Source organism: Oncorhynchus nerka, linkage group LG18 (assembly GCF_034236695.1).
Source record: "Oncorhynchus nerka isolate Pitt River linkage group LG18, Oner_Uvic_2.0, whole genome shotgun sequence".
In the NCBI taxonomy this organism is placed as follows: Eukaryota; Metazoa; Chordata; class Actinopteri; order Salmoniformes; family Salmonidae; genus Oncorhynchus; species Oncorhynchus nerka.
In genome coordinates, this window is record NC_088413.1 from 30,937,596 (window position 1) to 30,949,711 (window position 12,116).

A 12,116-nucleotide genomic window follows, 5' to 3' on the forward strand; every position below is an offset into this window, starting at 1 on the left:
AAATAGCTCTCACAGCTTTCCAAGAAAACAACTTGAGACATTTATGGTCTGTTTACATAAACTGTACTTATAATTATGACAATATTTTAGGTTGACAAGAATTCTATTATACCATTTTTTATATCACATCCCCTACTTCTATTTTCCTGTATAAACAAAATCAGGATTATCATTACAATTCGATTGGTTTGGATTTCTCCCTGACCAACATGACTGCCATTTCGATCCATTCTAGAACTTTTAGGTTTTATGACAAAGCCCCTCTAGTAATTTAGTGGGATCTCTATGGGATGTTATTGATAGGCATCATCCTTCAAAGGGTGTGGCTAAATTAAAAGGTTATATAATGCGTGCTGTCCTTTAAAATACTCTACTGCTTATTACATTAGACATCAAATCTCCTATTCATGATCAATATCTTGCCAGCGCAGAGCAGACTTGTTTAGAAAGAACAGTGTGTTAGCAAGAATATAGTAGAAAATAATATACATACTTTATTCCATCTGCATCACCTCAGTAAGGTAAATATTATCAAAAAGAAAGGAGGACCAAGGCACTTCATATAATTGATTAAAATGCCTTTATTACTATGGCATGTTCAATAGAAACAAAGTTTTTTTTTAACTGATGCGTTTCGGCTGCATGGCCTTCGTTAGGGAGTACAAAAAAACTAAAACAAAGGAATACAATGTCCTCTTTTGAACAGCTTTTCAATTAGCCCTAATTGGAACAGGGAGTGGTTACACATTAAAAGGTGAAATACTGAATCCGCAGAATTTGCGATCGGGAAACAGATTACAGTGTCAAATCTGCTGAATTGGAGAATCGCTTCTTGAATCGGGGCTACAGCGTTCAGGTCCTGAAAGATGCCGGTATAAGGGCTGGATTACCTGACAGAGAACTTGTTGCGAAGGGGAGTGCCTCGTGATACATCAGAGAGAGTGCATTTTGTTACAAAATACAGCACTGAAGCAGAGAACATTAAAATAATCATTAAAAATTATTGGGGAATCATCCAAAGTGATACGCTACTACGCCAAGTCTTTCCTGAACCACCAGTCATAAGCTTTAAGAAATGTCCTACCCTAAATGACAAATTAGTCCACAGTTAACTTCCGGGTGACTCTCAAAAAACTTGGCTTGACCACAAACCCAAGGGCACTTTTAAATGTAACCATTGCAGTAATATTGCACAGAAGTATTTTGTTGACACAGCTTCCAAAATGGACTATTACGTATTACGTCAAGCATTTAATTAACTGTAAAACCACTCATGTCATCTATAGATTGGAATGTCCACAGTGCAAGGTGTTCTACATTGGACGGACAAAGAGACACCTTCAAGATCGCTTAGCGGAACACAAGTACGCCATACCGGTAGGCAATGAAGAATACCCCATGGCAAGGCACTACAAGTCCCTACACCATGGCAACCCTGCCTCCCTACAAGCTATGGGTATTGATCATATTCCGGCCTCTATTAGAAAAGGGGACCGTCTTAAACCGTTAAGCCAAAGGGAAAGTTTTTGGATTTACAAACTACAGGCCACTAAATACCCTGGTTTAAATGAAGATATGGATTTCTCACCTTTCCTGTAGCGTCGTGATGGGTCCATTTGCTGTCATCTAGTGGACATTTTGCTCAATTGCCTTCAGCTATGGTTTGACTGTTGTTGTTCATGTTTTGCTATGTTCTAGTGTACTATATATTGCTTTCTTATTCTTGACACTTCTCCCAGTCATATTTAAGGTTAGAACTACCTTTTAGTGTTCTGATACTTCTAGCTTGGAGTTGTATTTTTTTGATAACATAGCTACAGTATTTCACCTTTTAACCTCTAATGACTCCCCATCCCGCATGAGGGAGCATAATCATCGACTGACACTAATTAGCATAACGCAACAGACATAAATATTCCTAGAAAATATCCATATTCATAAAAATCACAAGTGAAATATATTGAGACACAGCTTAGCCTTTTGTTAATCACCCTGTCATCTCAGATTTTCAAAATATGCTTTACAGCCAAAGCTAGACAATCATTTGTGTAAGTTTATCGATAGCCTAGCATAGCATTTTGTCCAGCTAGCAGCAGGTAACTTGGTCACGGAAATCAGAAAAGCAATCAAATTAAATCGTTTACCTTTGATGAGCTTCGGATGTTTTCACTCACGAGACTCCCAGTTAGATAGCCAATGTTCCTTTTTTCCCAAAATATTATTTTTGTAGGCGAAATAGCTTGTTCTTCACGTTTGGCTGAGAAATCGCCCGGAAATTACAGTCACGAAAACTCAGAATAATATTCCAAATTAGCTCCATAATATCGACAGAAACATGGCAACGCTGTTTGTAATCAATCCTGAAGGCGTTTTTCAAATATCTATTCGATAATATATCCACCGGGACAATTGGTTTTTCAGTAGGACCGATTGGAATAATGGCTATCTCTGTATTTTACGCGAGAATCACTCTGGGAGCCATCAGGTGACCAGTTGCGCAATGTAGCCGCTTACGGGTATGCTTCAACATAAATGCGTAAAACTATGTCACAATGCTGTAGACACCTTGGGGAATACGGAGAAAAAGTCATCTGGTTGATAGCCCATTCACTGCTCAATAGGGACGCATTGGAACCCAGCACTTTCAAAACATGAGGCACTTCCGGATTGGATTTTTCTCAGGCTTTCGCCTGCAATATCAGTTCTGTTATACTCACAGACAATATTTTTACAGTTATTGAAACTTTAGAGTGTTTTCTATCCTAAGCTGTCAATTATATGCATATTCTAGCATCTTGTCCTGAAAAAAATATCCCGTTTAATACGGGAACATTATTTTTCCAAAAATGAAAATACTGCCCCCTAGTCACAAAAGGTTTTAATGTGTATAGTATTGCTTACTAGGTGTGTCCAATCAACTGTGTAACCACTCTCTGTTCCAATTAGGGCTAATTGAAAAGCTTTTCAAAAGCACATTGTATTCCTTTTTTTTGTACTCAGTTTTTAAAAACTTTGTTTCTACTGAACATGCCATACTAATAAAGGCATTTTAATCAATTATATGAAGTGCCTTGGTCCTCCTCCTTTTTGATGACCAATTTACCCCTTTTACCAAAGAGCACCTTCTACCAAAATGTACTATTGTGTACCTTAGTAAGCGCTTTCCCTTCCTCCTCTTTCTACAAGGTAAATATTATGTTTACTGTCTCTCTAAAAACAGTTATTTTCACAAGCCTGTTTCAAATGACAAGTTAATGTGGGTATGTGGTTAATTTACACTCCTAAACAGAAGTAAACAGATGGTATACTCTGACCCAGTTTGTAGAGACAAGTTAGTCTGGAATAATAAGTATATGTGCACTTTAGTTAATAATATTTCACCTCATTCATCACATGACTTTAAGGTAGCTTATAAACCATTTTCTGCAAACAGTTTGAGGTCAAGGACTGTAGACTAAAAGGTGCTGTATGGTCAAACCGACATCTGCATTGACCGCGCAGCATTTTCAGTGATATGGCCTCTGCAGAAGTCAGGGCATTCATACTTGCACTTCACCAAGCAGCACATAGCTGTTGTGAGTTTGTGTTTATTTTAGACCTCCCACCCTCACCTACCGTCAACCAATCATGACAATACGGTGCAATATGGAGCCCTCCACACTGTTACACAATTTGAGAGGCGCACGTCGATGTGGTACATAGATCAATTTGGCTTCTGCGTGCCTCTGGAGGCTCCGCAATTACGTCACACCATCCATACCGCACCTCCAACCACATTTTCAGATCAAGCATAAATTGGCCCTTATCACAGTGACATGGTGACGTCCACTCACCTATGAATTTATTTGGACAGTGATGCTAAAACTTGGGTGTTTAGCCTACTCCAGCATTTTGGATTTGAAATTAAATGTTTTAAGAGGCAACAGACAGATTAAGATGTGCCCAATAGAAATTAATGGTAAATCATGTATTGTGTCATTTTGGAGTCACTTTTGTTGTAAGTAAGAAAATAATATGTTTATGAACACTGTTACATTAATGTGGATGCTGCCATGATTACGGATAGTCCTGAATGAATCGTGAATAATGATGAGTGAGAAAGTTACCCCCACGATATGCAACCTCTTACCATTACCAATAACAGGGGAGGTTAGCATTTTTGTGTGTGTGTGTGTGGGGGGTATTTATGCCTCTAAATTTTTCACTCATCATGGTAGCATCCACATTAATGTAGCAGTGTTATTATTATTTAATTACCTACATTGTTATTTCAAGTTATCCCTTTGGAGCGCAATATCACGTTGGTAAAAAAATCTGCCTAAATTGAGCATGCTCATAAATTGGGCAATTGAAGGCATCTAGGGCTTATGTTAACTTTGGTTGTGGTTAATTAAAATTAGACCTTTAATAGACCTTAAATGTTGTATACAACATTATCGGCAAGTGACTTGATTCCTACTGTGCCAAAGCAATTTACAATTGTCAAACAGGAGTGACGAGTGTGTTGATATAGCAGTAATTGTAAAAAAATATATATTAAAAAACTTTAAAAAGGTGGCAGCAGCGTAGACTAGTGGTTAGAGCATTGGACTAGTAACCGAAAGGTTGCAAGATCGAATGCCCGAGCTGACATCATCGTGATTGGTTATTCCCCATCATTTGCAACAATTTCAATGAGCATCATCACTATCTTTCCTTTGTGGTACCTCAAACTGTCGCGATTACCAGCTGAGAAGCTTTTATGAGTTGATTTTACTTCTGGCTCAAGAGTTTGCCTGGGCAGTGTCTTAACATAACCTTAAAACCTACTCTTAGGCCTCCCGAGTGGCACAGTGGTCTAAGGTACTGCTTCGCAGTGCTAGCTGTGCCTCTAGAGATTCGGGGTTAGAGTCCAGGCTCTGTCACAGCCGGCCGTGGCCGGGAGACCCATGAGGCGGCGCACAATTGGCCCAGCGTCATCCAGGTTAGGGGAGGGTTTGTCCGGCAGGGATGTTCTTTTCCCATCGTGCACTAGCGACTCCTGTGGCGGGCCGGGCGTAGTGCATACTGACACGGTCAGCGTGTCACCGACACATTGGTGCGGCTGCCTTCCGGGTTAAGCGGGCATTGCGTCAAGAAGCAATGTGGCTTTGTTGGGACGGGTTTTGGAGGACACACAGCTCTCCACCTTCGCCTCTCCCGAGTCCGTACGGGAGTTGCAGCGATGAGACAAGACTGTAACTACCAATTGGATACCACGAAAAAGGGGCAAACATTTTTTTTTAAATACTCTGTGCAGTGAGGTTTTTAAGTCTTAAAAAAAAGGTTATTATAGGATTCTTAGGACCTTTTCTGATATGCTTTGTGGATACAGGCCCAGCTCAAAGAGTCTGAGTAAAAGTGCTGATTGAGGATCGGGTCTTATTCATTACGATCTAAAAGACAAAACTGATCCTGGATCAGCAATCCTACTCCGATAGGCTTTGTGGATACAGGCCCTGACCTAATAGCATGCAGACAGTAGTTCACAGTGGACTCACCTCAGTAAGACCGGGTGTGGTCCTGTGCTGCTCAGCTGGTTCAGGAGTTGTAGTCTGGTAGTCCTCCATGACCATGGTCCCCTCAGTTCCCCAGACCTACCTCACACCCCTCCTCCTTCACAAGCAGCACCGTCCTCCATCCCCACGTCATGAGTCCTACACTGTAGTTATAGAATGACTTCATTGTTGTTAAACTGACCATGGTGGACATAAATGTGATGTTGTGGGAAAATAGAAGTCAGCTATGATAAGTCAAAAGTCATCAGACAAACCTGACTAAACTATTTTGACGTGTACAGTAGCTATTTGTAAGTGTGTGGGTATATTTAGTAAGTACATGGTTATAAAGCGCTGTCAGGTGAATACAGATGTGATGTATACTAAAGAGTCTCAATGAAAATCTTAAAATGAAGTCAAATTTTGTATTTATTAAACAAACAACTTAAATACCCCATAGGAAAACCACACATACAGTGGGGCAAAAAAGTATTCAGTCAGCCACCAATTGTGCAAGTTCTCCCACTTAAAAAGATGAGAGGCCTGTAATTGTCATCATAGGTACACTTCAACTATGACAGACAAAATGAGAGAAAGAAAAATCCAGAAAATCACATTGTAGGATTTTTTATGATTTTGTTTTGCAGATTATGGTGGAAAATAAGTATTTGGTCAATAACAAAAGTGTATCTCAATACTTTGTTATATACCCTTTGTTGGCAATGACAGAGGTCAAACGTTTTCTGTAAGTCTTCACAAGGTTTTCACACACTGTTGCTGGTATTTTGGCCCATTCCTCCATGCAGATCTCCTCTAGAGCAGTGATGTTTTGGGGCTGTTGCTGGGCAACACAGACTTTCAACTCCCTCCAAAGATTTTCTATGGGGTTGAGATCTGGAGACTGGCTAGGCCACTCCAGGACCTTGAAATGCTTCTTACGAAGCCACTCCTTCATTGCCCGGGCGGTGTGTTTGGGATCATTGTCATGCTGAAAGACCCAGCCACGTTTCATCTTCAATGCGCTTACTGATGGAAGGAGGTTTTCACTCAATCTCACGATACATGGCCCCATTCATTCTTTCCTTTACACAGATCAGTAGTCCTGGTCCCTTTGCAGAAAAACAGCCCCAAAGCATGATGTTTCCACCCCCATGCTTCACAGTAGGTATGGTGTTCTTTGGATGCAACTCAGCATTCTTTGTCCTCCAAACACGACGAGTTGAGTTTTTACCAAAAAGTTATATTTTGGTTTCATCTGACCATATGACATTCTCCCAATCTTCTTCTGGATCATCCAAATGCTCTCTAGCTAACTTCAGACGGGCCTGGACATGTACTGGCTTAAGCAGGGGGACAAGTCTGACACTGCAGGATTTGAGTCCCTGGCGGCGTATTGTGTTACTGATGGTAGGCTTTGTTACTTTGGTCCCAGCTCTCTGCAGGTCATTCACTAGGTCCCCCCGTGTGGTTCTGAGATTTTTGCTCACCGTTCTTGTGATCATTTTGACCCCACAGGGTGAGATCTTGCGTGGAGCCCCAGATCGAGGGAGATTATCAGTGGTCTTGTATGTCTTCCATTTCCTAATAATTGCTCCCACAGTTGATTTCTTCAAACCAAGCTACTTACCTATTGCAGATTCAGTCTTCCCAGCCTGGTGCAGGTCTACAATGTTGTTTCTGGTTTCCTTTGACAGCTCTTTGGTCTTGGCCATAGTGGAGTTTGGAGTGTGACTGTTTGAGGTTGTGGACAGGTGTCTTTTATACTGATAACAAGTTCAAACAGGTGCCATTAATACAGGTAACGAGTGGAGGACAGAGGAGTCTCTTAAAGAAGTTACAGGTCTGTGAGAGACAGAAAATACTTTTTTGCCCCACTGTACAATCAACAAAACATTAGGCATGAACTTGATAAACTGCACTCATTTTCTCATTAAAAGTGTCTTGGGAAAAAAAATAAGTAGTCTAATGGAAGTAATGAAATGGGCATTTGTGAACATCATATAGCCCAGTACAAACACAATCTGTAACAGATTTGTAGGCTTATATATGCCAATGTCTGGATGCAACATTCTACCCAGGAATATTTAACACCTGGAATCTGTTACTCCTGTTATTCTAAACCTCAGAAGCTATCGAGTGGAATGGTTATAGAGTGGAGTGTTTTTTCTGCTGGTGTATCCTGAGGTAGCTCCTCTCTGAAAACCTCTTCCCGCAGTGTGTACAAGTGAACGGCCGCTCTCCCGTGTGGACCTTTAGGTGCATCTTCAAGTGACCGGCCTGGGCGAAGCGCATGTGGCACTGGGTACAGCCATAGGGTTTCTCCCCAGTGTGCACCCTCTGGTGCCTCTTCAGGTTTCCAGCCTGGGTGAAGCGCATGTGACACTGGGTACAGCTGTAGGGTTTCTCCCCCGTGTGTACCCTCTGGTGGATCTCCACCTTCTGGGGGCAGCTGAAGCCTTTGTTACAGAACATGCAGAGGAACCGTTTATCTTTGCTATTGCCTGATGTAGCTTCCCCTCTCTGATCCTGGGCTCTAGTCCTGTCGTTTGAGTTCAATACCTGATCGAAGAGGACGCTGCCATGTGAATCAGAAGGCCCCATCGACGTGGACAAAGGGTCGCGATCCCTGAGCGTGTGTAAAGGGTAGTGGGTAGCGACATTTGGATTTGTCTCCAAGCTTTCCCTGTAATCTAAGAAATATCTGCCCTGTGAGTGTCCATCTCCTAGGAGACTATCTGCATTCCATGTGGGAGGAATGTCGCCCTCCACTTTCACAGTCACTTCATCTACGGCCATACCCTCCCCTGCTTTATATAGGCACCCTTCAGAGTATACACTTCTACTGCACCGGTTCCAATCCCGTCTAGACAGATCAGTCTGTGCCTCTAAAACCAACGGAATGTTGCTAGGGTCCATCTCTGAAGTGTAAGAACAAGACGGATCATTACCAGTCTCTGACGCGCCACCTGAGTCCGGATGGGAATGAACCGTCCTCGGGCTCGGGTTTCCATAAAGTAAATACTCTGAGGCGGGAGCAGGAGTGCAGCCCAGTCTCCCCAGCCCCAGTCTCTCTGGGTCTGACATTTGGTCAGATCCTGTGTGTAAAAGCCTATGTGTTACAGTTAAAGTCTCTGTGTCGGTCTCTGACTTGAGGACGGTGTTCAGCGTTCCACTGACCTCCGTCACACTGCGTCGTGTCTTGGGCTGCGCTGGGGTGGTCTCGGGTTCATCCGTGGCTACAGGGGGAGCTCCAGCCAATCCAGTCTGGATTTGCAGTGTGTCCTCCTCTCCTTCAGACCTCTCCTGCTTGACCCCAGAACCTGCAACCTCTGCAGACTGACACAAGAAGAGAGGTGGTTATTACCGGTACATGAGTTGAATTGGATAACAATGTTGTTCGGAAATCTTACAAGCGCCCCTATGAGAATGTACATGTAAGCAAGTGAATAGCTGAGGGGAGCCTTTCTGAAATAAAGGGGCAGCAAAGTAACTAATGTTTTATGCAACACTATTACACTAACCTCGATCACGATAATGTGCTGGGTTGAGGCTCCATTCCCCTCATCAACAGTGATTGGTTGGTCATCTCTCAATGTATTGGGTCCCGATGGCTTCACAAAGTTCCTGTGGCCTCCAGTGAGATGTCCTTCACCTGAGAGTGATTGGAGGAAAAGAAGCAATTTGTTTAGCTACTGTCAACATTATATTGTAGTTTTTGGTATGTTGTACACTATTGACACTGTCTAGAGTTGGCAAGGATGTAAGCTAACACTTTGCATAACTTCTTGATATACTATTTATTGATCAATGTATTGTTTGATGCATCACATTGTTTTAAATGAGTAAATAGGAAATACAGTAAATCAAGAATATAATATTTTGTCTTTGTGCAAGATAGCTAAGTAATCAGGGGAAATATTGCATACTATCCAAAAACTGACCTACCTCTTGCTATTCCTCTGTATCTGTCAAGGATCTTGATACTTGGCCGACTGGCGAGGACGCGCTCTCGCATTGTCCTCTCTGCGCGCTCCCGTGCCACCTTCAGTTCCAGTAGTTTCCTCCGCAATGACCTGTTTTCTTTCTGGCTTTGAGTTATTTCCAAACGAAACACTGCATAGTCGTCGTCTACGAGTTTACAGATCTCTGCCACGGCTGCATTCGCTAACACCTCCATGATGGAGGCTATTTGAGTGTGAAAAACCATACAGTTAGCCATTGTTAGCAGCTAGCCAGTGTTACCTAGATAACATCTATCAACCAAGTTATGTCTCCAATGCGAATTAAGTATGTGATGCTATGCAGTCAAATTAGTAATATTTTAGTTGGGTGTTAATACACGCCTAAATAACAATAAAAACGCGAACGTGGAAATTGTTCTTGGACACTTAATTTCCGTAAAGATTATACACAACTAAGTCGTATTCATCAGTTGCCTGAATTCCACATGCGTCCACTTATATCCGTACATTTCAAATAGCCTAAACATTACGAAACGTATATTCGATTGAATAAGTTTCAACGTATTTCGACACTACTAAACCTTATCTCACGAAGACCGATTTTGGGCGGCGTAAATCCTTTCGCTTCGACTCATCCTCTCTGCTTCCGTTTACTTCATCTTCCTGTGAGTTTTCGGCAGACTTGACGCTGTGTTGCTGACTTTTACAGGTCGGAGTGTGAATTGCACAATATGTCACAGAAAAGAAGGGGGAAATAAATCTCACCACTATCTAACGCTACACATATACAACTTTATACCAATACTTTAGCCCTACTAGATCCTACTACAGGCCAACAGCTGCTGCCACTACCACATCTATTTTCTGGGATTTACATCAGTGCAGACAATTAATAACAATAGCAATAAAAACACTAAATCCGACCTTAATAAAACTCATCCTCTCTGGATCTTTCTCTTCAGACCTGCTCACTGACCTGTGTCTTGTTTTGCACGCTTTGTTCAAAATAATAAAATGCAGTACTACAGGACATTTCTAACGTAGCTCTTTATTAAGCTAGCTACAACTGCATGTTCACTTATCTCCAACCATGATCAACTGACCATGACCTAACCATCTGGGTGGTCTTAACCAATCATAGCACAGTATGATACGGCGGTAAAATGCATCCAATTATATTTCAGTATGTTTACACATATGAATATTACAGAGGCCTCCCAGTGAAATCACCCTTGGGCAGTGGCGATTTTAGCATGTAAATCTTGGTGTGGCAAACAAAACAAAAAAATGTTAGATGCATGGCAGTGTAACCGGCTCTGTACCGGTACCTTTCTGCGAGGTGTTGTGGTAAGGTGTAAATGGAAGACAAGGATCTGGACACAATTCTGCCGGTTGTCTCTCTTTTAACGACTGCATGGAATGTGTACAAATACAAGGCAAAAGTTCATGCTGCCGTCTGGACTCCCATACAAGTATATTTGCCTCTCCTCATCACGCTCTGAGCAAACTCAGGAGTAAAAGCATCAACAAAAAAATACATTGTACAATAAATGTTCATATTTTCAAAAGACTCACATTTCGTTTTTGTAAATGTTGTACACCAATACAATAATAATCTGCTAATAAGTGCCCAATATGTATTAGAGTGTACTATTGTACCATTATTATTATTATGGTACAATTACCATGTATTATTCGCCTACCTCCTCATGCCTTTTGCACACATTGTATATAGACTGCCCATTTTTTTTCTACTGTGTTATTGACTTGTTAATTGTTTACTCCATGTGTAACTCTGTGTTGTCTGTTCACACTGCTATGCTTTATCTTGGCCAGGTCGCAGTTGCAAATGAGAACTTGTTCTCAACTAGCCTACCTGGTTAAATAAAGGTGAAATAAAAAAAACAATTATACCCGAGGCATACTAATGAAGGAACAACGCCATTTTTTAAATGACCGACAGCTAACTAAGCACATTAAACATGAAATACAAAATCGTTACATTTCACAACATACATGCATAGAATGGGTAAAAATCTAAGGCTAAAGATAATGCTGCCGTCTGTACTCCCATACAAGTATATATGTCTGACAAAAGACTGTGTAGAATACCCGTAAGAAAATCATCAGAAAACGCATGCTGTCTGCACCCGAGACCCTCTCCAGCAATAAAGCTATCGACCGAGGTAAAGACAGTTTCAAGTTGGATATTCGACGGATATTCGCGCTTTCAAACCACTTGAGCCAAATAAGTGTCATGATGTTGGAAAAATTGGTATTATTTTCACGATCTGGACATTAATTCGCGTTCCAAAGCTAATAAAAATGTGTAAATGTGAGTAGCATTTTGTATTCCTAGTTGAATTAGTTAGGAAGCGTAAACAAAGCACAAACTTTTTTTACATTCGAATTTCAATAGCTCCTTGGTCATGTGACCTCCTTGACTCAAACAAGGTTCAGAGTGTCCACTGACGACCCTTCTATATTGCACATCCTTTGGTTTGTCCATTTTCATCTCACGTTTTACATGATTTTTCAAAATTTCCCAATTTCAATAGCTCTTTGATCATGTGACCTACTGACTTCAAACAAGGTTCAGAATGTCCACTCAGTGGGCCTACACATTGCACACCCATTA

The 12,116-nt window shown here is 41.4% G+C and overlaps 1 protein-coding gene and 1 long non-coding RNA gene across 2 annotated transcripts in view; one reads left to right on the plus strand and one right to left on the minus strand.

Moving 5' to 3' along the window:
• The window catches only part of LOC135561864 (uncharacterized), a 16,101-nt gene extending 13,041 nt beyond the window's left edge, over nt 1-3,060 (plus strand). The window contains exon 3 of the long non-coding RNA XR_010459708.1: nt 1,287-3,060. This is a non-coding gene — a long non-coding RNA (uncharacterized LOC135561864). The remainder of the gene's footprint in view (nt 1-1,286) is intronic.
• A 2,867-nt stretch (nt 3,061-5,927) lies between these two features.
• Nucleotides 5,928-10,152, minus strand: LOC135561859 (zinc finger protein with KRAB and SCAN domains 1-like). Its single transcript, XM_065003983.1, has 3 exons — nt 9,462-10,152; nt 9,038-9,168; nt 5,928-8,852 (listed from the first exon to the last, which is right to left on the minus strand). Exons 1-3 carry the CDS (start codon nt 9,733-9,735, stop codon nt 7,662-7,664), a joined length of 1,596 nt encoding a protein of 531 aa, XP_064860055.1. The 5' UTR covers nt 9,736-10,152; the 3' UTR covers nt 5,928-7,661.
• Nucleotides 10,153-12,116: the final 1,964 nt, after the last annotated feature.

Coding starts and splice junctions, on each gene's coding strand:
- LOC135561859 (XM_065003983.1), bottom strand. CDS start 9,735: ATGGCTAACTGTATGGTTTTTCACACTCAAATAGCCTCCATCATGGAG. Junction 9,169..9,461: donor ATACAGAGGAATAGCAAGAG/GTAGGTCAGTTT, acceptor AATCACTCTCAG/GTGAAGGACATCTCACTGGA. Junction 8,853..9,037: donor AGCACATTATCGTGATCGAG/GTTAGTGTAATA, acceptor TTCTTGTGTCAG/TCTGCAGAGGTTGCAGGTTC.